The following is a 25,934-nucleotide window of genomic DNA, read 5'->3' on the forward strand; positions in this document are numbered from 1 at the left end:
CTGATGGGAACAATGGTGCAAGCTTTTGAAGCTTCTACTTCAGTCTGGAAAGCTATTTTCACTCTTATCACCTGCTACAGTTATAACTGGAAACTGAGAGTTTACCTCTTATGAAAACAAGTCAATAGAAAAAAAATTACATGAAACAGGACATGCCCAGTGTAGCGTTTAGAAGATTTCCATAGCAATTAAAGTAAAAATCCTGGTTTTCTTATTGACACACAGTAAAAGTCATACAAGTGGATGCAAATCAAATTGTTAGGCAATTTATAAATTTAAACAATAAATATAACACAGAATATAATAATGGCTACTAAAAATAACAGGAGATAAAGGGGATGGCTGGAATAGGAAAATTTGACACAGGAATCAATGAGAATATGTTGAACCACTGGGATCATTCCAAAAAGTGTTATGCTAGAACACCAGGTTGTTGTTATAGAGACCAGCAGTGGCTGAAAATGCTCAAAGGCAGCATAATTATCCCTTAATTAGGGAAACAAAGATGCTCTTCAAGTCACTCAACAACCACCCTTTTGGAGTGCATGGAGCGGGACTGACAGGCTCCAAAGGGAATCCCATTCCATCCATTTTAACCAGAATTAAATCCTTATCAGGGTTCCTCAGAGGTTCACTGTAGACTTTATACCGTATTTATTTTCATGGCTCTGTTAAGGGCAATAATACCACTTCACCTTCCCTAGGGGAAAATAATCAATGAACATATATAAGCAATATTCATACACTAATGAGAAGCCATGATTACACACTAGACATGGAAAGTGTTAAAACTACATTAACAATCTGACTGAAATCACGAGAAGCAAAGGAAAAAATCCACAGGCCTGACTGTCCCATAGGAGTACATTTTCAGTGTGGTGCATTGATTTTTAGCCACTCAACTCCTTAATAGGAGCTGCATGACAAAATCCCTTTCTTTCTTTTGTTGCATTACATGCTGACAAAGAATCAGGAAGTTTATAACCTTCATAATCCAGCAAGCTGAAGCCCTTCCAGATGCACTTACACTGTCTTTAGCATCTCCTATTTTTTTTTTTTTTTTAGGATAATAAGATATTATAGTATTTCAGACTCGTCAGAATTCTGATGCCATGACAGAAGATATAAAAAAGATATTCCCTTACTTTTCTTAGGCCTGGTCTACACGACAGACCTATATTGGCATAACTACATTGCTCGGGGGCATAAAAAATCCACACTCCTGAGTAATTTAGTTATACCGACCGAACCCTCTATGTAGATGGTTCTTTGTTGGCGGGAGAGCTTCTCCCGCCAACATAGGTGCTGCCCCTCGGGGAGGTGGATTAACTATGCCGACGGGAGAGCTCTCTCCCTTTGGCATAGAGCATCTTCATTAAAGCACTGCAACTGTGCTAGTACAGCATTTTAAATGTAGACTTGCCCTTAGTGTATGTCAAACCTTAAACATCGCCTTAAAACATGAGTTTCTATTGTTTTATTATTAGTATTACGGTCCTTTTCGCCCCTCCCCCAACCCCCATAGGTCAATGTTTGAAAGCCCTACTGGAGCTTGAAGAATCTCCCAAGTTTTTGCCTTTGCTAATTTATCATGGGTTCTCCAATGCAAAAATCCAACTTAATGATTAAGGACTGGAATCTGCTCCCAAGAGAGCCAAACATTTCATGGGCTGCCTTCAGAAAATATCCATGTCATAGCCCCCATTAGTTTAGGACAATGATTTCAGGTGAGACTCACGCTCCTAATGCTAACACACTACATTATTCTTGTATTGCTGTCTTAGTGCTAGGTTTTGGCTCCCCTATTACACTGGTGAGCATTCACACAAATAGTCTCACTGGAGTCAATGGTTACTTGTGGAACTAGGGGCCAGATTTTTAAAGGTATTCATGACCTAAAAATATAGATAAGTAACTAGTGGGAGTTTTAAAGTGCTGTAGCCACTAACTTCTATTGATATCAATGGGGGATGACATTTGTTAAAGCTATTAGACTTCTAACTCCCACTGATATCAATAGAAGTTAGTGGCCTATATGCTTTAAAAATCCCACTCGGCACGTACCTATATTTCTAGGCACCCGAATATCTTTAAAAACCTGACCCTAAGAGTTTACCAGCATGAGCACTGGTTGCACAATATGGGCCACAGTGACTTACTGTAAACCTTGTGTGGCACTTTCACTGGCATTCTACTGACATTCAATGGACTTGTAAGAGACCAGTATCAGCAGAATATGAGACTAATCAACCTTGAAACCAAGTATGTTCTGAGAAGCAACTACTGTGGATACTTCATGAACACGTTAGGATACGAGTTGATTTTTCCAAGATATTGTTTCAGAATACTAAAAGGCATTGCTAATTTACACTACACATTCAGCAAATAAATACAACCTTTTACCTAAGGCTTAAGATTAGCTGTTCTAAAAGGCAACCAGATAGCTTTAGAAGTGTTATTAGTGCTCAACCACAAACATAACCTTCACTAATTAACATCGTTCAAAAATCCACGTAGATATTTTAAAAATATGCCAAGATTAAGTCCTGTGTAATTTAAAATAACCAATATAATTCTCCCCCAAAATCCGGATTTTATAACAAAGGGCTTGAGAAACATAATGCTATCATTTGTTAAGAAGGACATGCATATGGACACTACAGCTGTAGAACAAAGTCAAGTATTGCTAAGCCAGTAATTTCTACTCACCCGTTTTGATCTTACATCACTGTTTAAAGGGCTAGATTCTTCAGAGGTATTTTTATTCCCTGCTTTCAGTAGATCAGGAGAAGGAACTATAAGTTTTAAATAAGTTTCCTTTTTGGCTTGATTTACCAAAGACAAAGGTTTCACACTGGGCACCAATCCCGTAGACTGTATTACACTTGTGTGTTTGTTCACAGATTCCTCCTTTGCCTGAGAGCTTTGGAAAATAAAGGGAAGCTGCTGTGACAAAACCTGAGGCTGCTTCTGCTGGGATTGGAATGACGAGGGAGTCTGGGAATCAGACACAAGAGGTATCTGCTGGTGTGTTCTCTTTTCCTGGGACTTTTCATGTGTTTTTTGTCCATCTGCTTTCATGTCTGTTACACCACTATGCATTAGCACCTGTAAAATATATTTTACAAAATTATATAGATTACACTAGCCCATTAAATATTTAAGATGACAAATGAAATGTTATATAACATAGGAAGTCACTGTTTAACATAAAAACAAGGCCAAAAAAAATCATTTGTTTTGAAATGTATTCTTGATTATAAACCTAATGGAATGGTAAATTTCTTACCTGTTCATTTCCTTTCTCCTACCAACTTCCCCCACAATTCTGATATGTATGGGCTATTCCCCTTCTGTCTGCAGTTTCCCGAGGCAGTTCAAAACTGTAACAGTCTCTGTGCTAGCCATACCCCCTTCTCCAACCTGCTGCCAGATGATTCACTCCAAAAATGAGTAAAAACTTCACAGAATAAGATTAGTAAGAATAACTTCAAAGCCAACCAATAAACTATGTACAGTAGGCTATGGCCTACAGGCATAACTACCAAAATTAAACATTGTCCCTTGGCTTGGAAGCCAGCCAGGGACGGTAGTACTGTAGCAGAAAGGAAATCATTAAGTAAGATATTTACCATTCCGCAAGCCCAGTGTATCCCACAATTCTGATATAGATATAGATAGGAAATACAGAATGAGATAAGGAAGAGCCCCTGGAATTAACTGGCAATGCTATTACTGAATCCTTGCATGCAGCACCTTACTGCCAAGGGAGGCTTCTGCAGAAGACATGAAGTCCACTTTGTAGTGTCTAATAAAGATGTTAACCGGTGAAGACCACTTTACTGCTCTGCAGATCTCTTGTGGTAGAAGCACAAGCTCTTTCCGCCACAAAGTCACCACAGATCGAGTGTGCCTTCATTAAGTCTGGAACAGGAGCACCTGATGCACTGTATGCCTTTATGATGCATAGCTTGATCCATCTAGCTAGTAATAACTTAGATACGTGAGCCCTTCAGATGAAAAGTGACAAACAAGGAGCCCGATCTTCTTGTCAATTAGGTGCGCTTGATATAGAACTTCAGTGCTCATATAGAAGAGGTAATAGTGGTAGCGCCACAATGGCCAAAGAGACATGGTCTTCTAATCTAATAGTACTGAAATTGGAACCCCCACTTCAGCTACCAGTGAGACCAGGCATCGTTTACCCAGGCCCATTTCTTCATCCAGACCATTTACAACTCACAGCATGGTTATTGAAAGGAAAGCGTTAACTTGCACTGAGGTGATCTTCCAAAGCGATTGGAACTGTACTCTCCTGCAGCTGAGCTTCAACACTAAAGGCCTACTCCTCTGTCTGGACTAGGTTTAGCTCATGGTGTCAAGAATACAAACAACAAAAATCCCAAGGATCCTGGTATCCCAGTTATCCTGGACTTGCTTTATGAAGATGCAGACAAGGGATTTCAGCCCACCACAACAGTGCCAGGTGTCAACATAGTGTCATATTCACAAGATCCTCTGGTTCCCTGAGAGAACCCTCAGGTATCCAGATTTCTCAGAGCAGCCACACTGGCTAAACCGGGGCGAGCAAACTTTTTGGCCTGAGGGCCACATCGGGTTTCCGAAATTGTATGCAGGGTTGGTTAGGGGAGGCTGTGCCTCCCCAAACAGCCAGGCGTGGCCTGGCCCTCACCCCCTATCTGACCACCCCTGCTTCTTGCCCCCTGACGGTCCCCCCCCCGGGACTCCTGCCCCATCCAACCCCCCGCTGTTCCCTGTCCCTTGACACACACACACCCGGGACCCCTGCCCCATCCACCCCTCCCTGTCCCGTGACCGCCCCCAGACCACCTCCGGTGTGGCCCTCAGCCTCACTGCCCTGCCCCATCCATCCCCTCCTCTCATTCCTGACTGCCTCCCTGGGACCCCTGCCCCCATCCAATCACCCCTTCTCCCTGTCCCCTGACTGACCCCGGAATCCCTGCCCCTGACTGCCCCCTGTCGCCCCATCCAACATCCCCCCTCCTTCCTGACTGCCCTCCCGGGACCCCTGCTCAATCCTTGAGGGGGCCACTTAGGGATCTGGAGCAAAAATCAGTACTTGGTCCTGCTAGTGAAGGCAGGGAGCTGGACTCGTTGACCTTTCAAGGTCCCTTCCAGCTCTAGGAGATAGGCTATCTCCACTAATTTTTTTTTTTTAAACTGTATTTGCCTTTAGGATTGCCCTCTAGCACTTGCTCAGGTTGGATCTGGATCGTGCCTGCAACTTTTCTGCACACTGTTTCAAACATTTTATGAGAGGAAAAAAAAAATCTTTCTTGTATCTTTACCATGTCCTGCTCAGAGCCTGAATCTGAGCACTCCCCTTCCTCAGTAGAGATTGAGGCGTCTGAGTCAGAGGACAAATACCTCTTAGTTTTTGGTTTTTTGGTTTTTTAAATCCTTTCTCCTTTCTCTTTTGCTCTTTTTGAAATTTTTATCCTTTTGGCACTCTTTGCAGATCTTGCCATTCAGCTGTGGCTAGGGCTGACCTTTTGTGGCTTGCTTTATGCAGTGCCTTGAGCCCTCCAGATAAATCTTCCTCAATGCCCTCCCCCTCAGGGTCCCATTCTCCCAACCTGGGAAATGGGGTTTCATTGCCAGAGTTCCCTAATTCTAGCTCTGAGTACAAGCACTGCTTCTCTCCCTAGGGAGTTTAGAGGGAGACCTGGAGCCCTTTACAAATTTTTTCTTTCTGGTTCTGTTCTGCTCTGGGACTTCCCCCCTGGACTGGCTACTTGAAGTCCTCCTAGTCATTGGAGTCTCTCCCTGCTCTGCTTTGTGTCTACAGATTGGGCTTTTCTGTGTTGGAGTGGTGCTTTCTTGGAGTATGGGGGGGACCTGAAGTGCCTATCCAACTCACAGCCAATGCACTTGCAGTAGAAGGGCTGGCTGGCTCAGAACTGGCAGGGCACAATTCGCCTTCTGAAGAGCCTGTAAAAGCGGCCTTGCAGCCCACCACTTGGATTTAGCTTGGTGTTAGCATGACAGCTCTGCCATGCCAGGGGCAGAAGAATCCCACTGGGAGACACTGAAGTGCCAGCTCTGGGTGGCTGAGACCATCCCACAGCCCAACGCTTGATCCAGAGGAGGGAAAAGAAAGACAGGCTGCTTACTTTTGCTACTGTCTGGAAAAAAAGAGAGAAAAAAACAACCTGTCAAAGAAAATTTGGGAGCAAAGTGAACCTCCACTTGACTGCTGCCACAGAGGCAGAAGATCAGGCAGTAGGCTAGAGAAGGGGATCTGGCTAACACGAAGCTGTGCTACAGCTTTTAATTGCCTCTGGAAACTACCGACAAGAGAGGAATTGCCCATACGCATCAGAATTGTGGGAACAGAATATTGAGATTCCCATCCTGCTTTACTGGATCTGAGTAGGGTAAAGGCTAAGAAAAGAGCAGCTATGAACAGAATGCAGTATCCATGGTGACATACAGTTCAACTAAACTTTACAGCATAAAGTACTTAATTAGTCTTTACATATATTATATATTTTCCAGTTTATAATAAAAATTACCTCCAGGTCACGCATTTCCTAGAAGTTAACAACCAGCTGAGTTAAGGGTGCATTTTACCCTGAGCAAGCCATTGACTGTCAGAAAATGCCCTTCCCTGCCAGCTATTACTTTTTGAACAATGCCTCAGCTGATACAAATCTGAGTTTAATTTTTCAAGAGTAACTTTCAGTAACAAGATTGCGAGCCGTACAATCATTATACAGCTATCATACCTTGTTCTTGTTTTTATGTTGTGCTTCATTCTCTGAATCAGAATCATCATCTTCACTTTCTTCAATGCTTTGATCTTCCTCCTCCTCCTCCTCCTCCTCATCTTCCTCTAGATCATCTGAGTCACTACTACTAATGCCTTCACTTGAGGTGTCCGAAGAGGAGCCTGAATCACTATCACTATTGCTGGAGCTTTCTATTGCTTTCTTTCTTGGTTTCTAGAGAGAAGATAAAAACTTTATTAATGGCTAATTTTTAATTTGTTACATCATCCATCTCTTCTTGACATGGTCTTGACTAATATTATCAGCAATTCTCTAATGCACCTTATTCTCCTGATGTTCTTCGGACAGAAGAAAGAGGAACTAGAAAATGAATAAATTAACCACATCTGTCAAGGATACATCATTGATATTTTAGAGACCTGTATCCCACTGAATGCGAGAATACATAATGTCATCAATTTTAAGGACGATATGAGAGATTCTTTGTGTAACTGCCAAATTCAGGCCTAGATAATTGGGTGACCACACAGAGAACGTGTGTTCTAACAAGCCTGAAAACAATAAAACCTACAATAAGCTCCATCAAGGTATTTCAATAATCGTGCTATAACAATCTGGTTAATCTGTCTTTGTAAATCATATTAATTTTGTTTGATATTGTAGCCCCTCTATGTTTGTCTGTGTCAGACTGCAAACTCTATTTTGAACGAGGGGCTGGTTGCCTTCTCACTTCCATGTTGGACTTAAATGCCAAAGGGTGCTGAGGGGAGGGGCATGGAATGGAGCCTACAAGTCTCTCTTTGAAAGGGACTGTAGTTAAGAGCCATTAACTAGTTAAGGGCTATTAACTAATATAGTGTTTCTATTGCTTAGTACTATAAAGTTGCATGGCATTTCCAGGAAGGAAGAGATGGCCTCTGCGTCAAAGCGCTTACAATCTGTAATAGGCAAGAACAGGAAACAACAGACAAGAGAAGGTAGCAACAAGGTGACAAAAATACAGGAGATGTGAAATATATATTAAAACTTCAAAGAACAGATTTTCAAATGTGATAGATGAGGCTTTGAAAGCTAGCCAAACAAGTGTATTTGCTTTAAGGAGGGACTCTAAGTATGAGGACCCTTGGAACATTAAGACAGGGATGTCATGTCAGATGTAAGGGGCAATGTGGAAAAAAAAGGCATGGATGCACTTAGGACAAAAGCAAAAAAGCATAAAGGCAAGTATTGGCAGAGTGCAAGATATAAGAGTAGAGGGTAGGGAGAAACAAGGTTTAAGATGTAGGCAGGGACAGAGAAGTTGAACAGCACCTTGAAAGCAAGGATGAGTTGTGTGTAAACTAGATAGATACAGATACATGGAGCACTGAAGAGGTCGTAGGGAGAATGAGATAGTGTCAGACCAGTAGGAAAGGAAAATAATTTACACTGCAATATGCAGACACGTTGAAGAGCAGAGCATCAGGGTGTCTGGACAGAACAAAGTGACAATACTTTTAGGTTATAATAGTAATGGGAATGTCTAAGAAAGCACCTTTAGAAAGAAGTTTTTTTCTTTACTTATTTTTTAAAAGAAATATATCAGAGGTTTGGTATAGTTAAGTAGCTTTTTATCATGACTACTGAACAGTAATCATATTACTGAAAAAATAGGACCCTGAAAAGAATTGAGATTTCTATGCTGAAATCCCAAAATTTGTTGTTTGAAGAGGATTTATTGGAATTAATTGTATGGACTGCTAATCATACTTGTGATACACCTGGGCTGAATTTACACGAGGGTGGAGCTATTTGCCATTTGCGATAGTTATTAAACACAGCATTTAGAACAAATGAAGTTTTAATTATTGGTCAATCATAGTGTTTGCATTTCTATTATGGGCTTGTCAAGACTGGTCTGACTGCTTCAGTAGCTGTAGGGCTTTTGCCACCTCTTTACCCTATATGCAACACTGTGACTCATGATACTTAAAACACTATAAAACAGGTACTTATATCCTGTGCAACTGGTTTCAGTGGAGCTGCTTCTGCTTACTCAAGGTCAGAATCTGGTCCTAGATATTTAGTGATTTAAATATGATATAAATGTCTTTATCTTTCTTTCAAATACTAGGCACAGAAGTAGGATATGTCTTCATGAAGGTTAAGGTCTTAAAATGAAACAGAATACCATGATTTGCAAGCAGTAAAATGAGCAGAACTTCCTGAGATCAGATATATAGGACAGTATTTAAAATCTGTGTTTACCACTCCATGATATTTACCTTTACTGTGATACCGTCTTTACAACACCTCTGTCAGTAGAATAAGAATCACCCAAAACAGTGCAATACATTTAACTATTACAAATAGTAAATGCCCAATTTTTAATGATACCCACTGGATGTATGTTTATAACATCAGCTTCTTGAGCAACCAGAGATCCAGCAGGCTGATGCTGACAATCAACTTGAATGCATATAGCAGTGACACTAAGTTAGTCTCCCAGACCTGAAGAAGAGCTCTGTGTAAGCTCGAAATCTTGTTTCTCTCACCAACAGAAATTGGTCCAATAAAAGATATTACCTCACCCACACTGTCATGCTACAAAACAGTCAGGAGAAAAGAGTTTGTGAGTGGGTCCACCTCAACTTGCTAGGGTTCATCTTCCCCGGTAAACATGTAAAAACTACAACTTGCTCTGTGTGCATCCAAGTTCTAAAACATATTAGCTACCTCATTTTTAAAAGCACACCTTTTCATACTGTAGACAAGGCCATAGGGAAAGTGATCACCCTAAGAAGAGGGGTCTGGCATACTCTTATGGACAATACAACAGCAAGTTCTTGCATACAGATGAGATAAAAGCATGACTGACAAGGGAAGGTAATTAAACATGCTCAGTTCTTCGTTCTGAGGGTTTGAGTGTGATAAGCACAATAGACGAAAGTAAAGGAGGAGCATGGAGTATATTCTATGTACACCTCTACCTGGATATAACGCAACCCAATATAACACGAATTAGAATATAATGCAGTAAAGCAGCACTCCGAGGGGGCAGGGCTGCGCACTCTGGTGGATCAAAGCAAGTTTGATATAACACGGTTTCACCTATAACATGGTAAGATTTTTTGGCTCCCGTGGACAGCATTATATCAGGTACAGGTGTATAAAAAGCAGACTCTCCAGTAAGAAAAGAGGTAGCTGCTTTTGGCATACAACTCAATATTCTGCCACCAAATGTCTAGGGACAAATTGGGAACCTCATTGCATTGTGAATTACTGTTGCAGTCATAAGAGTCTCAGCTTGTAGGCTATTCAGGCCCCTTTTGCAATAGGTAAAAGCCAATAATGGTTGGACTAGTCACATTTCTACACAAGGGACACCAATTTAGTATAAAAAAAGGAGAAACAGCATTGTGTGTTTATGGGGTGTGGGGGATGGCATAACTGCATTTAGAGGGTCAGAAAAGGGTAGGCTTCACCAAGGAGTTTCTGCAGAAGACAGCATAAAAGATAAAACAGCTAAAATATGCAGACAAGTGGACAGCTAAGAAATAAAGAAATAAACAGCAAGAGAGAGGAAATTGTAGGAGAAAAATAATCTGTAAAAGGGAAATTTAAAACAAAAAACAAACACTCATGGGGATGTCTCTAAAATATTTCCTGACAAGAAAATAAAAGCAAGACAATATAGAAGAAAGAAGTACATCCATACAATACTGATTTTTGCACCACTGTCTTATCTGAAATATACTAGAGAAGACTATAGAGAGATTTAAATTTGCCAAGATATTGGTCAGAACATCTACATTCTTAAGGAATGCATAAGGAATATGCAGAAGAAGATTTAGAAGTAGGTAATATAAAAGTTCTTTCAGGGAATTCAGAAGATATAAAATAATAAGCATATGAAATTAAAGAGCCAAATTCTACTCTGACTAGCAATCCCATTGAGTTCAATAAGGTTCTAAAGGGGAACCTTGGGCAGAATCTGGACCCAAGTAAACAAGCTATGTTATCTGAATTAGCCTAGATTGGCTATGTTAACAGAACATTTCAGTTGCTCAGCAAAATACCATCTAGACTGAAAGGAATGAATAAATCCAACAAGCAGTTTTTCACCCCGCAAGGTAATGCTTGGTGAGGTGATGCCAGAAATTGACATTAAGTGGTATTGAAATTTATGAATCAAATACAGCTGAAAAGCCCAAAAGTTAACATTACAGCTCTAGAGAGTGAGGCATGTAGCGGAAGTGTATTAAGCCACCTTTGCAAATCCTGAATCCTTTGACCAGCAAGCCACAACCTGACCTGGCACAAGGCCATAGAGTTGTTCTTTCTCACACCAGCTGCCATTGGACCCAAGGGACTTCACATAAACTGAAGATGAAGTAGCAACTCCCTGATTCTGCCTTCTTTTCCTCATCCACCCTTCCTATACCAGGTTGGGAGAACTGGGGTGCATGCCAGCCCTGCCCTGCCCTGCCCAACCCAACCAAAAAATTCCTGTATGCCCTGGGAACCCTGAAATAGATTGTTCACCAGTTTTAAATGTTTTGTGTTGCTGGAGCAGCACAGCAGGCTGATGAATCTGGCCCTGAATTTATACTATGTAGGCTACTTCTTACACTCAGTTAAAGGTGGAAGAAGTCTTAAGGGAAGAGAGAGATCACTTGATCATTGCCTGTCGGTCCACTCCCTCTGAGGCACCTGGCATTTACTGTTTACTTACACTGTGGGAAAACTAGAAAAGGAGCAATTTTAGCCTTAGTGATGAGTAATTCTGAGATCATCTGAGATAAAGATGTGGGAGGGGAGTTAGCTCGCCATCACCATTATATTATGTTTATATTTAAGAGCCTAACAAGACCAAAACAAGAGAACAAAAAGATATACATTTTCAGTAGAGGAAATTCTATAAGAATGCACGTAGGACTGTAAGAAACAAAGGGTATGTTTACAATGCAAAACAAAAAACCCTGCAGAGGCAAGTTCCAGAGCCCAGGTCCACTGATTTGGACTCGCCCTATGGGACTAAAACTAGCAACGTAGATGTTCCTGCTCAGACTAGAGTTCAGGTTCTGAGACCCTTTCCCCCCCCCCCCCCCCCACCAAATTTCAGAGCCAAGTCTCCAGCCCAACTGAAAACATTTACAGTGCTGTTCTTAGTCCAGTAGCATGAGCCTCACGAGCCTGAGTCAGTTGACCCAGTCTCTGAGACTTGCTGCTGCAGGGTTTTTTTGCAGTGTAGCTATACCCAAAGGCATAGAGCCAACAAAACAGGGAACTGAAAACTGCTCAGAATAATGAAAATATAATGACTTAGGGTTATCCTTGTTACCTATCAATAGGGTGACCAGATGTCCTGATTTTATAGGAACAGTCCCAATTTTGGGGTCTTTTTTTTTTTATATAGGCTCCTATTACTCCCTGTCCTGATTTTTCACATTTGCTGTTTGGTCACCCTATCTATCGATAACACATTAGGAGACAAAAAACCTAGTGTAGATGAACAAGAAAGTGCGAATACATTATTTAAGGACATACGCTTAAATTAAAATGTCAGTTACAGAAGAGGACTATAACCAAAGAATGAAGTTAAAGAAACGGAAAAACAATATAAAAATTAAAAACAAAAATTTTTTGAAAGACAATAACAGAGATGTAGGTAAATAAGTTGTTTTAAAATAGATGAATAGGGAGTATAGTCTCTTATAGACAGGAAGAAAAATTAGAAAGCAAGGTAACCAATGTTCTAAATTAAATTGCACCTTAGGTTTCAAAGCACTGAAATAAGAAACAGCATTTCCAAGAGGAGCAACAAAATACTGAAGTTGACTAAATTTGTGTCTGAAAAATTCATACCCTTATTATTTACCTCAACTCTTGTCCTGATCTGACCTTACTAGAAGTGTAAGCTCTTCACAGCACAGAGCTTTAACAGGGCTATATAGAGAATTGTCACCCTTAAATCCTGACATGTTTTCATCAACTTAATAGATATGTTTACCTCAGTATCTGAAGTATTATCTGAACTTCCTTACTATAGGGAATACTACATTTACAGATACACAGTTACTACAAATATAGAGGCAAAGTTATTTAGTTATCTAAGGCAACTGGCAAGTAATTAAGTGACCAAATTCCGTGGACATCTTTGAAAATATCAGCCTATGTCTCTCAAAATATCTCAGCACTTCTTCTTGATTCCACTTTGCTACTGAACTAGAAAAAATGACCATCTTCACACTTAATCCTTTTATCTTCAGACAAGGCACCAACACTAAAAGTAGTGAAGTACTCCTTTGCACTGAAGGTATGATGCGATCTTCACTTCTGCCCATTTATTTTCCTCCAACGATCTTCCATGCGCCCAACAGATCACTCAAAATCCCACCCTAATCCCTTCCCCCATTTTTAACTTCAGTTCAACTCCTCAACCTTTGAGTTTCTATTTAAAATGCCAAACACAAAAGTTAGTAAGTGACACAAATGTAACAATGGCTCCAGGTAACAGGTGAGGAAAAAAATGTAACAGAAGAGGAGATTTCTGAGTTCTTGCTTATAGCTTTCTGTATGTCTTTGACACCAGTGGCTTGAAACCCAATTGAAATCTTCTATTGATAAAGGACTATCAGGTCCATGGTACTGACCCAAGCATGGATCTGTGAAGAAGAGCTAAGGATGGAGAACACTAACTGGGACAGAATTAGAAAATTCTGATTTAAACAAAGTCAATATAATTTAAAAAAAGAAATGAGAACCAACAAATATCGGGTTACATTCTGAGGGAAATGACAACAAAAAAATTTTGACAGACAAAAGCTCTGGACATTCTGTAATGTACCCAGCTTTGGATGCAATAGTGAAAACAGTCAATTTTTGTAAGCAGTATACATGGTAAACTGTCTGAATAGATAAAGAACTGTCTTGGTTTTAAAGCCAAGTGATACTTGGTGAACTGAAACAATAGAGGTGGAAGAGTAGTAACAGAACAAAATCTACCGATGATTCAGAACCAATAGTTAAAGGAAACAGACAATATAAAGAAGAGGGGAGGAGGGACAGTGAAAATCAGAATGATTTCTTCAGATTAAAATCAAAGACTGATAATTGGCTTATCCAGCACAGTTTGGAGACTGAGGCTTAGGTCCAAAAAATGAAATTTGAATGATTTCTACTGTTTCATGGTTATGCCACAAACTACTTTGCAGGAAGAGAAATCTGGAGGTTGAGACAGATAAAATTCTAATACCTTTAGCACTGTACTTAATGGCAGTAAAAAGCAAGCAAACACCTGGGATACATAAAGAGAGGTATTATTAAAGATACTGTGTCCTGGGAAATTCCCTACTTGTGTATGAGGCAGAAATTTGAACACATTTGCATGCAAATCTTATGAACTGATACAAAATTATTCTTCAACTGCTCCATTTCTAAATTTAATAAACAAATCTGGAGTATCTAAAAAGCATAATAAGATTCCAGCATGTATAGCAGAACATTCTAATGCATTTGAAGGTTGTTAGAGGGTGCATGTTTAAACAGTATTCTGAGGTAAAATGTATTTTATACTTTTGGTGGGACAGATTTTGTAAAAATATCCCTAGATAAGCTTGTCATCAAGGGTAAATAGAGTGAGTAAGTAAGTAAGAGAGAGTAAGTAAGTTATCCAAGCCTGCATCTAAAAAATCTTAGATCTTTAGATGTTTTGCATGTCCCAAGTCACACAAAAAATAAAATTAAAATCATATAGTGATTGAGAATGTAGTGTGGAACAGCAACGATCTAATAAAAACCTATATCTAGAAAATGAACATTTTCAGGACTAACTGAATCTTAGGTAGATTGCTGGATATAAACATCAAATCTACTTCAAAAATTCTGACTAAAGTTCACATTTAATTAATTTCACTGAGAGCATTTGGAAACAAAGACCTATAGACCATTGCAATGGGAAGAGGCAAGAAGGTTATGGTATCAAGTGACTCTCACAAAAAGTATCAGAATTAATGCACTTCTATCCTTTGACATTTAATCTAGTTATTGGCAGCTGGTACTGTCCAAGTGCCTTCCTTTCTAACCACAAGGAGACTGAATTCTAGCCTCCAGTTTCTATTGCTTGGACATAAGTAACTTGGGACTCAGTGAAGCAAAGTACTTAAACAGGTGCCTAACTAAACATGTGAGTAATCCTACTTCAATGAAAATACTTGTGCTTAAAGTTAGGCATATGCTTAAGTACTTTGCTGAATTGAGGCCACTAATAGTACTTCCATTACCTCATAGATGGGAAATCCCACATAGGAAGATACATGAATCTTTTCTCAAAGTGCCAGAATGTTCTTTTTACTATGAAATTCAATGTTATCTTCCCATGCATGACCAAGTATGACTAATCTATTCAGGTTAGTGGAACCTACACATAAAGCTCTAATGCTGGCTTTTAGTTAATAAGCATAATCAACTGGTGCAAGGTGAGAAATCCTGCATTAGAGAAAAAAAATCCCAAAACATTGGAAAAGGGGACAAAACACTTTATAATATAATCTTCATTGCAGACAATGGAGTTTTAAAGGCCAATACTATAATCTTACACCTTTAGCCATGAATCAGCAGCTTTTTTAGGTTATTTACCTTATCTTTGATTTTGTCAGCTCTGGTATCCAATAGCTGTTTTTTGTTTTGTTCCTGGTTACATTTGCGACCTCCCGCTCCTGAGGTTATAGCCTTTGCTTGTCCTGCAGAGCTTGCAGTGGTAGTGAGCAATACGGATGTGTTGACCGCAGATACTGATGTTGTACTGTTCCCATTTACTGATCCATTCACACCTTAAAAAAAAAATTAAAAACTGTGGTTTACAGAATTGCAGACATTAAGCAGTCACTTCTGTCATGAGTTATGGTCATATTAGCCTATATTAAGGGTAACTGTAGCAAGAGATCAGAACCTTCAGATAAAGACATATTTAAATCCTACAATATACTGGACCTATAAAACACTGCTACCCCAAGAAAAGGAGTAATTTGGAAGGGGGGGGAAGGGTTGTTTGTTGTTGTTTTTAAGGAAAACATGACAATACCAATAAGGAGACATAAAAGACTGGATTGAATAATTTGTAGTTTACTGTCAGAAATCAAGAATTGTCTATTTTCAACAATACACTCAAAGTTTAATCAGTAAAGGTATAATTTACTCTGTTGCAAAATAAAGAGCTTAAAAACATACACTGTGCTAAGCCTCTGCTAGGAGAAATCCCTTCATATCTTAAAGGCAAAGAGAGAAGTGTGTGTAGGAAGCTGCATCTGCAGCTTGTTATTGTACAAGGCCTGTTGGGGAGTGGAGAGATATCAATGAAGAAAAAGTGAGAAAGTTGAAAGAATTTCATTTGAAATCAGACAAGTTTTAGTTTTACAAATTAGGTTTCAAAAACTAAGTTTTTCAAGAGGTAATCCTTGAGACACACATAATTTCCCATTCTGGGGTTCTGGAATCTTGAGCACGTGGACTTGGGAGCATGGAAGAGGATGCCAAAAATTTCCTGACTACTGCCCATCCATCTAGATCTCAGTTAAATTATATAAATTATAATTTATACTACATAGATGGCACTGGACAAAGGTTTTATTGGTGTGAATTTGGAATGATTGCAATAAGAAATGTGAAGGCCATGTCCAATTGCTGCACCGTCATCTGTTTTAAAGAGCCGGCACTTAGAGGCTTGCATGGCTAAGACACAAGTCCTGAACTCAGCACCTGGCCCAAACACCTGAGCTTAATGACACACAGGATGTGGGTGTGTGCAAGGGGAGGGGCCCTCTCTAACTACCACCCCCCAAAATCTCCTGGGGAAGCGAGGTGAAAAACAGGAACAGCTGTAAAATTATGATATCCCATGGCTCTTCCCCACCTTTCCCTACATGCTGCTGCCCTGGAGGTGGGTACAGTCTCCCAGAGCCAGCCCCCAACTCTGATGACATAGTGGAACTATATTCGCTACAGGTGACTGAATATGGACTTATACATCAACCTACTCCTTTAAAAACAAACCTGCTGTGTATACTCAGTATGCAATGGCCTAGATATATAATCATAGAAAAACAAGAAATCAAAAATATATGTCCTAGAAGTGGTATTGAGTGATTGAAAGCCCACACTTATATGCCTGATGCCCCACTGCCAAAATAAACTCATACTAAATTGTTTAGATATGGCAAGGATGATGATGATGATGAATTCAAAGTAAAACTCATGCACACTACCAGAAACAGATGATATAGGCTCAGGCTTGTTTTATTCATGTTACAACTTCAGCTGTTACCTTTTTCTAAACCACCTCGACTATTTTTTCCTGTAGTTCTTGAATGGAATGAACTGGAATCATGATTCTGGGCAGGAGGAGCAAATAGTGGTGGAATTCCCAGAAGAGGTGGGAAAAAAGCAGCCCCTGTACGAGTGTGCACATCTGTTCGCCACCATTCTGTACCTCAAAGAAGAAGAAAAAGGAAAAAACCCAAACATTAGTTATCCCACTCAATTTATTTTTTCAATCTTCATCTAATGAAGCTTCTGTGTGCAATTTACAGCAGATCCACACAATAAATTCTGTCTATTTTAAAGTGCCTATGTGACTTAGAAGTACAAGTGTCACTGACTTTCTCTGGGACTTACACTCTGAAGTCATTTAAGAGCTTTTGAAAATTACACCCTAAATTTTTATTTATTCCCATTTTGAAAACAAGCACATAAAAAAACACACACACATAATTTGCAATACTGAGGCGACCACACCAAAATTACATTGGTGTTCGAGAACACCATCAGGAAACACAGGTCACTTTTGCATGCTTATCATCCGCCATGTGAAGAGTGAGAGTGAGTCCATGCTGAGCCTCTTAAGAGGTGCACCCGAGAACTCCCAGGCCAGGGAGACAAGGTGCTAAGGTACCTTTATGTCAGGTGTGAACCCTCCCAATTCTGATCTACTCTGGGTTCTCTATCGTAACTTGAACATCCCTGGGGACCTCTCCAAACTGAGATAGACTGGGTCTGTCCTGTGGTACACAGTGATGCCAGGAACCTGTACAGCTCTGCCCCAGACATGACCATTGTGCCCCCAGCCCTGCCTCAGCTTTCCCCCTACAACAACACTTGAAAAAAAGGGTCCTTAAAAGGCAATCTTTTAATTGTCTTTGTTTTTATAGAGTATGCACAAGGGGAAGGGGGGTATCCTCCCATAGCCAGAAAGTGCTGTCAGGGCTCATTTATGCCACTCCTGCACTTCTACACAACATAAAGAGGCCTGAGTAGGGGAGGAGAATCTCACTTTGAAAACGTTGAAATAAACTGATAATGTAACACGGTTTGTTGTTTTACTAACAAAACAGGAAACCAATTTTAGTCTTGAATAATTCATGAAATCTCTTTTTAGGCAGATCAAATATACAACCATTTGACACGGTCCCTTAGTAATCAAACTAATTGAATTTTAAACAGAACAGCATCTTAGAATTTTTGTGGCATCTTTCACCTGGAAAGCCCCCAAAATACTATATATTAAATATTGTACATAAAACAGAGACAAGGTGGGTGAGGTAATATCTTTTATTGGACCAACTTCTGTTGGTGAAAGAGAGAAGCATTTGAGCTTATAGAGCACTCAAACTAGACCAATAAGAGACATTACCCCCTCTCTAATATCCTGGGACCAACTTGGCTACAACAACAGTGCAATTATACTGTACATACAGCACCTCTAGGGTGACCAGATGTCCTGATTTTATAGGGACAGTCCCGATTTTGGGGTCTTTTTCTTATATGGGCTCCTATTACCCCCCACCACCTGTCCCGATTTTTCACATTTGCTGTCTGGTCACCCTAAGCACCTCAGATACACAGACATCTCTGATGCAGAGATTATTAGCGAGGTAGACAACTTGTGCACCGTTCACTGCCCAACAATGTTGATGCCTGAGCTTGTACGGGGATCCATGATGGCATACGGATCTGCCCAAGACAACTGTTTTGCAGTATCAGGGCCATAGTTTGTAATAGCTGCTGGTGTTACTGCAGTGGAGCCAATTTAAGAACATTTGTTAGAGTGAACACATTTATTCAGCAACAAACCAAAACACACAGCATAATCCAGAAAAGAACTTTTACATCACTTCTAAAGGAATAAAAAAACTGTTAAAAGAACAAGCTCCTTTCCTAAAAAAAAAAAAAAAAAAAAAAAAAAAAAAAAGACATCCTTCCTCCCCACCTCCCCCACTCACCCCCAAAACTGGTAAAACAACTGGTTCATGTTTTGGCAAGGGGAAGACCTTTTTGAATCCTCTTTTAAATAAAAGGGGGGAGGGGTCATGATCTTATACTACCTGTAACAAAAGAGTGACAGAAATAAGATCTGTAAATGCAAATATGACATAAGAACAAAAAAAGTCTGGACTTAATAAAACAAAGCAGTTAAGCAAGTGTGTACTGCTACATAAAATACTGTAACTTCTGAAAGAGACAGGGAACTTACAGTTCCCTTCATGGCTTGCCACACTGTTTTTTGTTTTGTTTTGTTGTTTTAAGTGGTGGTAGCAGCTCTTTTGATTGGGTTGTTCAACAGTAAGGAAAGACATAATTATGCTATTTTACTCAACAACAAAAAACCCAAATAACCTCTCTCAGTGTTGCTGATCAGGCCAATGGAGCATAAGATTATAGAGTAAGCTTCCAAGGGAAATACTGGAATTCCTATTACCAATATAAATTAAAAGTATAGACTGACAGAGCACTAGAAAATACACAGTAGGGAACAATCTGCACAAGTAACATGATAGACTAGATGACAAATAGTCCTTTTATATCTAACTCATGTCATTTTTTGAATTAATGTCCTCCTCTTGGAAATTTCTCCTTTAAGGGTTCCTCTGTGCAATTACGCTTTTAAAAAAAACAAAATCAAATATACTTTAAAAAAGCAGCAAGCATATGCTTCAGCTTTGAATAAGTTCCGTGAGATCAAGTTGAGAACCTGAAGAATCCATTGCTCCATCCACAGGAATGCTTCATTTTTAAAGAGATGGCACCAACTTCAATACACTATGAAGATAGAAATTGTACCAACAGGTGGCAAATTCTGCTGTTATTTACACTGATGTCAATTTCCCTAGTGAAATTAATAAAGTTACACCTGATTTACACCAGTGTAGTTGAGAGCAGAATTTAGCCTTTTATTTTAAACAGTCATTTAGAATTACTATTCAAGAAGAGCATTTGGAACGGAAGGTTAGATTACATGTCACGTTTTACATTCATTGGCTGACACTATTAATGGTTATGAAAACTGGATTGTGATCAATGCTGGTGACAAATACACTGAGCTTATAACCTGCCATAGGGTCACTCAATATGGAGTATTTAAACAAAACAAAGAGCAATGAATTCACAGTAAAATGTGGTGGAAGAAGGTGATTACTGCTCAGGAAAAGGTAAGAATATTTGAGATGTATCAAGATGTGGAGACTACCTGAGAAAGAGAATGCACTACCGTGTGCTAAGAAGGGAACACAAAGAGAATGGTGACAGGGCAACACAAAGGATGGAATAACACAAATACCAAGCAATAAAATTGCTTGTCCCTGGTGTGAAGTGCCACCTTCAAAGATTCAAATGACAAAGAATGGCTATGTACAGTTATATAGCTATGTATAGTTATGTAAACTTTCTATATTGTCTGATATTATACCAAATGGGATGTATGAACTCAAGACAGTCTTTTAGCAGGACAGCAAAGCAAAATTCTCTGAGAAAACGTAAAACTAAAACTCTCTCTATGTACAATCTTAGTCATAAAAAAACTGTACCTTTATAGATAAGATGCTTCCGGGTTAACTGAAGCACCCAAGAGGTCTCTTTTCCAAGACCATCACTGAAAAGCAGATAAGTAATGATTTAGGGCCTGATCCTAAGTGATGCTGAGGAAATGCAACTCTCATTGAAGTAAAATAAACAATTTTCTTAAACACAAAGGATTGACATCTATGGTAAATGTGGATGTTCAACATCTCTCAGAATAAGGCTTAGAGTAAGTAACTGTCATTCTATTGCACCAACATCCAGTAGATAAAATGGTTACTGCTGCATGAATCATTCAGCATAACAGAGACAAATCACTGAACTACAATATTGTCCCAGGATCAAGGTCTCCTGCTCTGAATATAATTTTAACCTTCTAGACTACACCTCAACATGCATTTCCTCTAAATGCCTTGCCTCTGTCTAGTTGTGAACCTTTATCTAGTGACAACATTCTACTTCTGTTCTATTGATATGATCTCTAAAATATAACTAGGTCATTTTGGCAAACAATGTAAAAGATGACAAGAGAACTAGCTATAAGGCTTGCTCAGGGTTTTTATCAAGAGAGGATGAGTAAGCCAAGTGGAATTTTGGAGGTAGAATTCTATTCTTACAAATTCTATTTTTTTTTTAAACAGTCTTTACACAAAGTTCAGTCCCTAGAAAAGAAAATCCCTTTCTCGTGAGAAAATATTCTGTTGCAATCTTCAGTAAACAAATATTGACACCCACACTTCTCTAGGATGCTCAATGTGTATTAAGATATGAGGTTTTGTTTCCTCAGAGAGGGGATTTAAAGAGTTCTAAATACTAGCAGAATATCTGACACCTTAAGCTGGAAGTCAGATGCCTCTGGAGCACATAATTTTGTGCATTCAAAAAAACGATCTCCCACAGAATTCTGCAATTTCGTTTAGGATAGGGCTTATTAGAGCTTATTGTACAGATTTTACAAGACGACACCATGAATAAAAATGTATTACCAGTAACAACAGTTATCTAAGGGAGAGCAGCAATAATCATTACCCTAAAGCAGTGTCTGTAGTAGTTTCATACTTTGGGACCCTACTGAGCTGCTACAACTTGACAATTTGTAGGTACCTATTCACCTGGGGTAAAATTTTCAAAACTAGCTACAGGATCCAGGACCCAAGTCCCATTTATAAAAGTGACAGGCACTTAGGATCCTAAGTCCCATTGACTTTCAATGAGACATGGGCACCCTAGTCATTAAAGTGCTTTTGAAAATTTTACCCATTGTCCTTGACCCCCGAAGCGAAGAAAAAATTCATGGTTCTTATCAAACAATCACAGCTTGAGCTGACAAAGGACAACTAAAATCAACCATTATCTCTTGAGCTTGGTTAGAACTTTCACTATTACAGGTGTCGGACAGAAAACACAATTGAAAAAGTTACCCCAAAAAAGGGAGAATAGCTCCATTACCCTTGCATCTTTTCTCAATATTAAATAAATACCGTCCAATGTTATTGTTTGTGATGAACATATACACCTAATAGAAACAAAGGCATGTTAAGATGGAAAAAAAAACCAAGTGTCTGTCTGGTTAAACCTCACTATTGGCAAGAACACCTATTACTTCTGTTACACACTACAGTGGTTCTTAGAGGACCACTCTTGAGAGGCTATTAGTGATAATCTCAGCCAATCTGCAATGTTTTCCTTTCCTCACATTGTAAATTACACTCCGGAATCTCCTGGACCTTGCCCAGCCCCAAATCTTGAGGTCTTTGACACAGGAAAGTTGAACCTCTTCTACCTTGCTTGTTGATGTAAAATAAATCACGGTCTATTTGAATTAGGTCAGTTCATTGTTTCTTCTTCATAAGGTTGAATATTCTTTGTAACAGATGTTTACCTGGAAAAGGTGCTAGTTGGGGATGTGCTGCTAAGGCTGTGGGAGTACCAAGTGTTCCCAAGCCACCAAACTCTGAATGCCCTGAGCTGGCTGTATGTAGACCAAAGACTGGGTGGCTGACCATTGGGAAGGCACTCGACACTGTGGACAGGTTACACGGTTGATCCCCAGCTGTTCTGAATAAATGTCCTGAGGGGAAAAAACAACACTTGAAATAGTACTATCAAAAACAGATGCTAATCATGTGAAGCCCAACCCCCATGCTTATAGAAAGTTTATACACATCTTTTCACATTTTTTAAACAACTGTTGTGTAGTTTTACATGTAGTATCCTCTGTTATTGCCATTCACTTCCTATAAAATACAGATATTATCTGGAAATATTAACAATCCTAATAAAAAATTTGAAATATAAAAGATGGTAAAAAGATGTAGCATTTATCTCTGTAATTATTTTAGTAGTCGAACGTTTTTCTATTCCCTTTAGATAATGGTGCAGGATCAGAGATAACCCATGGGCCCTGCATGACCAAAACTGACAACAATACTGCCATGTCTATCCTTTATATATGGCTGTATTCTGCAGTCTTGACTTAAGCAAACTCCCATTTTACTTCAATAGGAGGACATGCAAATCAGGCCTTGTACAAACAAACAAACAAACAAAAAATCTAAATCAGGTTTTGAGTATTTAAAGTTTGGTATTTGGTACTACAGTCCAAAACTTCCAAAAGATTCTATAAATCTTTCTGGAGCCATAAAACAAGCTGTATGAAAATTAGCTTCAGAAATCTTTTACTTAGAGTAATCTGCACTTCAATCAATGGGTATCAACTAGTGATTATCCTGCTAAAAAAAAAATCACAGTCCAATTACATGTACACCAGTTGGTATTTCTGTATCCAATATTCTGCTGGAACACACACAAAAATTCTAGTAGATTGGAAAGGAAAATTATATTTTTCCTTTTCAGAAGGTATGTTGGTATGTCTCTAACATATCATGTTCAACTAGGTGTTTTATAACTCTCTATTTAGCTATTGGTTCAGACAATTTATTGAGTAGTAACACAAGGCACACTGGTCTGTAATTCCCAGAAATCACCCCTAATACCTTTTATAAATATATAAAAGACAGGTACAATTGTTACCCACAAGTCATCTGTTACAACAGTCTATTTTAATGAGAGAATGTATATTTTTATTAGCAGCTCAGCCACTTCATTCCTAAGTTCCTTCAGAACTCTTATAGAATATCATCATGCAGTCCTGGTGCCTGGCTGCTGTTTGGCACTTCCTCATCTGACAGACACCTCAACGTCATGCTTGAAAGGACTAGCTCTGAGGCAGGCACTGCTTAAAGGCACACTTTTGTGACAGTGATATAGTTTCTTAGATAGCCTCCACGCTGAGTAAAGATTTTAATTTTTTCATTTTTTTATTGGCTTAATTTTAAAAACAAAATACCCCTTTCTAAAATGCAAGCACTAATTTTTGGTATGACCCTTCCCATGTTGTGGTTGAACTTCATTATACGGTGGTCTCACTTAGTGATTCAACTGCAGTTACCTTTTGAAACAAATCATGTCCACCTCTTCTGTTGTGGACTCCAGAACTACCTGGTCCAAGAAGGTCAGATAAACGTATTGATGAATTGCTTTTCTAAATACTATTCTGTTTTGAGACACGAGCAGTTTATATGGAGGTAGGTCACCCATTATTAGCGCTTTATTAGATTTAATTGCGTCCCACCTCCCTCACATTAAATACTCAATACCACTAGTCTCCACATTAAGTACTCAATATCATTTGCCCTAATCTGGAGACTGGTAATAAACCTACTAGCATAGTTTTATTCTTATGATTTGGGTTCTTTATCTATACAGATTATACTATGTTTTCTTCCACTAAAACTCTCAGATTCTATTGACTCTTCTAATGACACTGCTGCCCTGCCACTTCTACAATCTAATCTATAATTTTTGCATAGGTTAGAGCTGGCAATTATAGTATTTCAATTTTTTTTCATAATTCTGCCATATTTCAGAAATGTGTCGTAGTCTATAACCAATATTATCTCATTGTTTCCTTACACTCCCCCGATTGTCTGCATCCATCTCTTGTCATTTTTCACTTAGGCTAGGTCTATACTACCCGCCTGAATCGGCGGGTAGAAATCGACCTCTCGGGGATTGATTTATCGCGTCCCATCGGGACGCGACAATCGATCCCCGAATCGGCGCTCTTACTCCACCAGCGGAGGTGGTAGTAAGCGCCGCCGACAGAAAGCCGCAGAAGTCGATTTTGCCGCCGTCCTCACAACGGGGTAAGTCGGCTGCGATACGTCGAATTCAGCTACGCTATTCACGTAGCTGAATTTGCGTATCTTACATCGACTCCCCCCTGTAGTGTAGATGTACCCATAGATTATGAACTCTTTGGTGCAGGGACCTTCTCTGTTTGTACTGCACCTAGCACAATGGTCCAGGTCCTTGACTAGGGCTCATAGGCATTATGGTAATACAAATAATAATCACTATCACCACAGTCCTATTCCACTACTAGGTCTTCTAGTTTACCAACTTCAAAATTTTTGCTATTAAAGCTCTCATCCTTGCACCATTTCATCTCTTTCTTCTATTAGTTGTATCTTGTCATAATTCTAGTTTATGAGCTCTCTGGAGCAGGGACCGTCTTTTTTTAATTGTTTATATAGCATCTAGCACAATGTGTCCCTGATTGGGTAATGTAGGTACCACTGCAATGCAAATAATATACATCCCCTCTTCCTTATTCACCTCCACATGGGTATATAGTTTTTCATTTTTGACCTTTGCCTATATTTATCTCCTTTATTTGACACCTTGTTATTTTTCAGGCATTTATGTCAGCCATACAGAGATACATTTGTTTTAATGAAATACCCAGCAGATATTGTTGTCTGACTTGAGTTTTTCCTTAGTGCCTGTCGATTTCCCTCTAGTGCCTAGTTTAAATAATTCTCACAAACCTTGTCACAGCTTTCTATGACAGACGTCTGATTCCACTGCAATTAACATGGAGCCCACCCCTTCTGCCTAGGCTCTCCTTTCACCCACAGTGCTTAACAAATGTAATGAAATGTTGCTTCTTCACATGATGTTCTCATTCACACCTTGAGACCCTGAAGTTTCTATCTGAAGTCTGTCTGACCCTGGGAGTGCACCTGGAAACATTTCAGAAAAACTACCATAGATGCTTAAGACCCTTCTTGATCATTTAAATTTAGCTGCCAGGACCTTTCTGACACCACAACAACACTGGTACCAATATACAGCGTAATCACAGACTCAGCACTCACCAGAATTTTATTTGGATACGTCGTGAGATCCTACATCTTTGCATCCTGAAGACATGTTGCAAAACAGTTCAAATGGCCATTACATATTTAGCTATTTCTAAAGATCAAA

At 39.3% G+C, this 25,934-nt stretch overlaps 1 protein-coding gene across 1 annotated transcript in view; it reads right to left on the reverse strand.

The window, feature by feature from the left end:
• BAZ2B (bromodomain adjacent to zinc finger domain 2B) overlaps positions 1 to 25,934 on the reverse strand; it is a gene marked incomplete in the record, with an annotated part of 274,297 nt that overhangs the window by 113,606 nt on the left and 134,757 nt on the right. The window contains 5 exon segments of the mRNA XM_034785683.1: positions 2,710 to 3,108; positions 6,771 to 6,986; positions 15,393 to 15,586; positions 17,077 to 17,241; positions 22,486 to 22,674. Coding sequence (XP_034641574.1) covers positions 2,710 to 3,108; positions 6,771 to 6,986; positions 15,393 to 15,586; positions 17,077 to 17,241; positions 22,486 to 22,674 — 1,163 coding nt within the window.

Source organism: Trachemys scripta, chromosome 11 (assembly GCF_013100865.1).
Source record: "Trachemys scripta elegans isolate TJP31775 chromosome 11, CAS_Tse_1.0, whole genome shotgun sequence".
In the NCBI taxonomy this organism is placed as follows: domain Eukaryota; kingdom Metazoa; phylum Chordata; order Testudines; family Emydidae; genus Trachemys; species Trachemys scripta.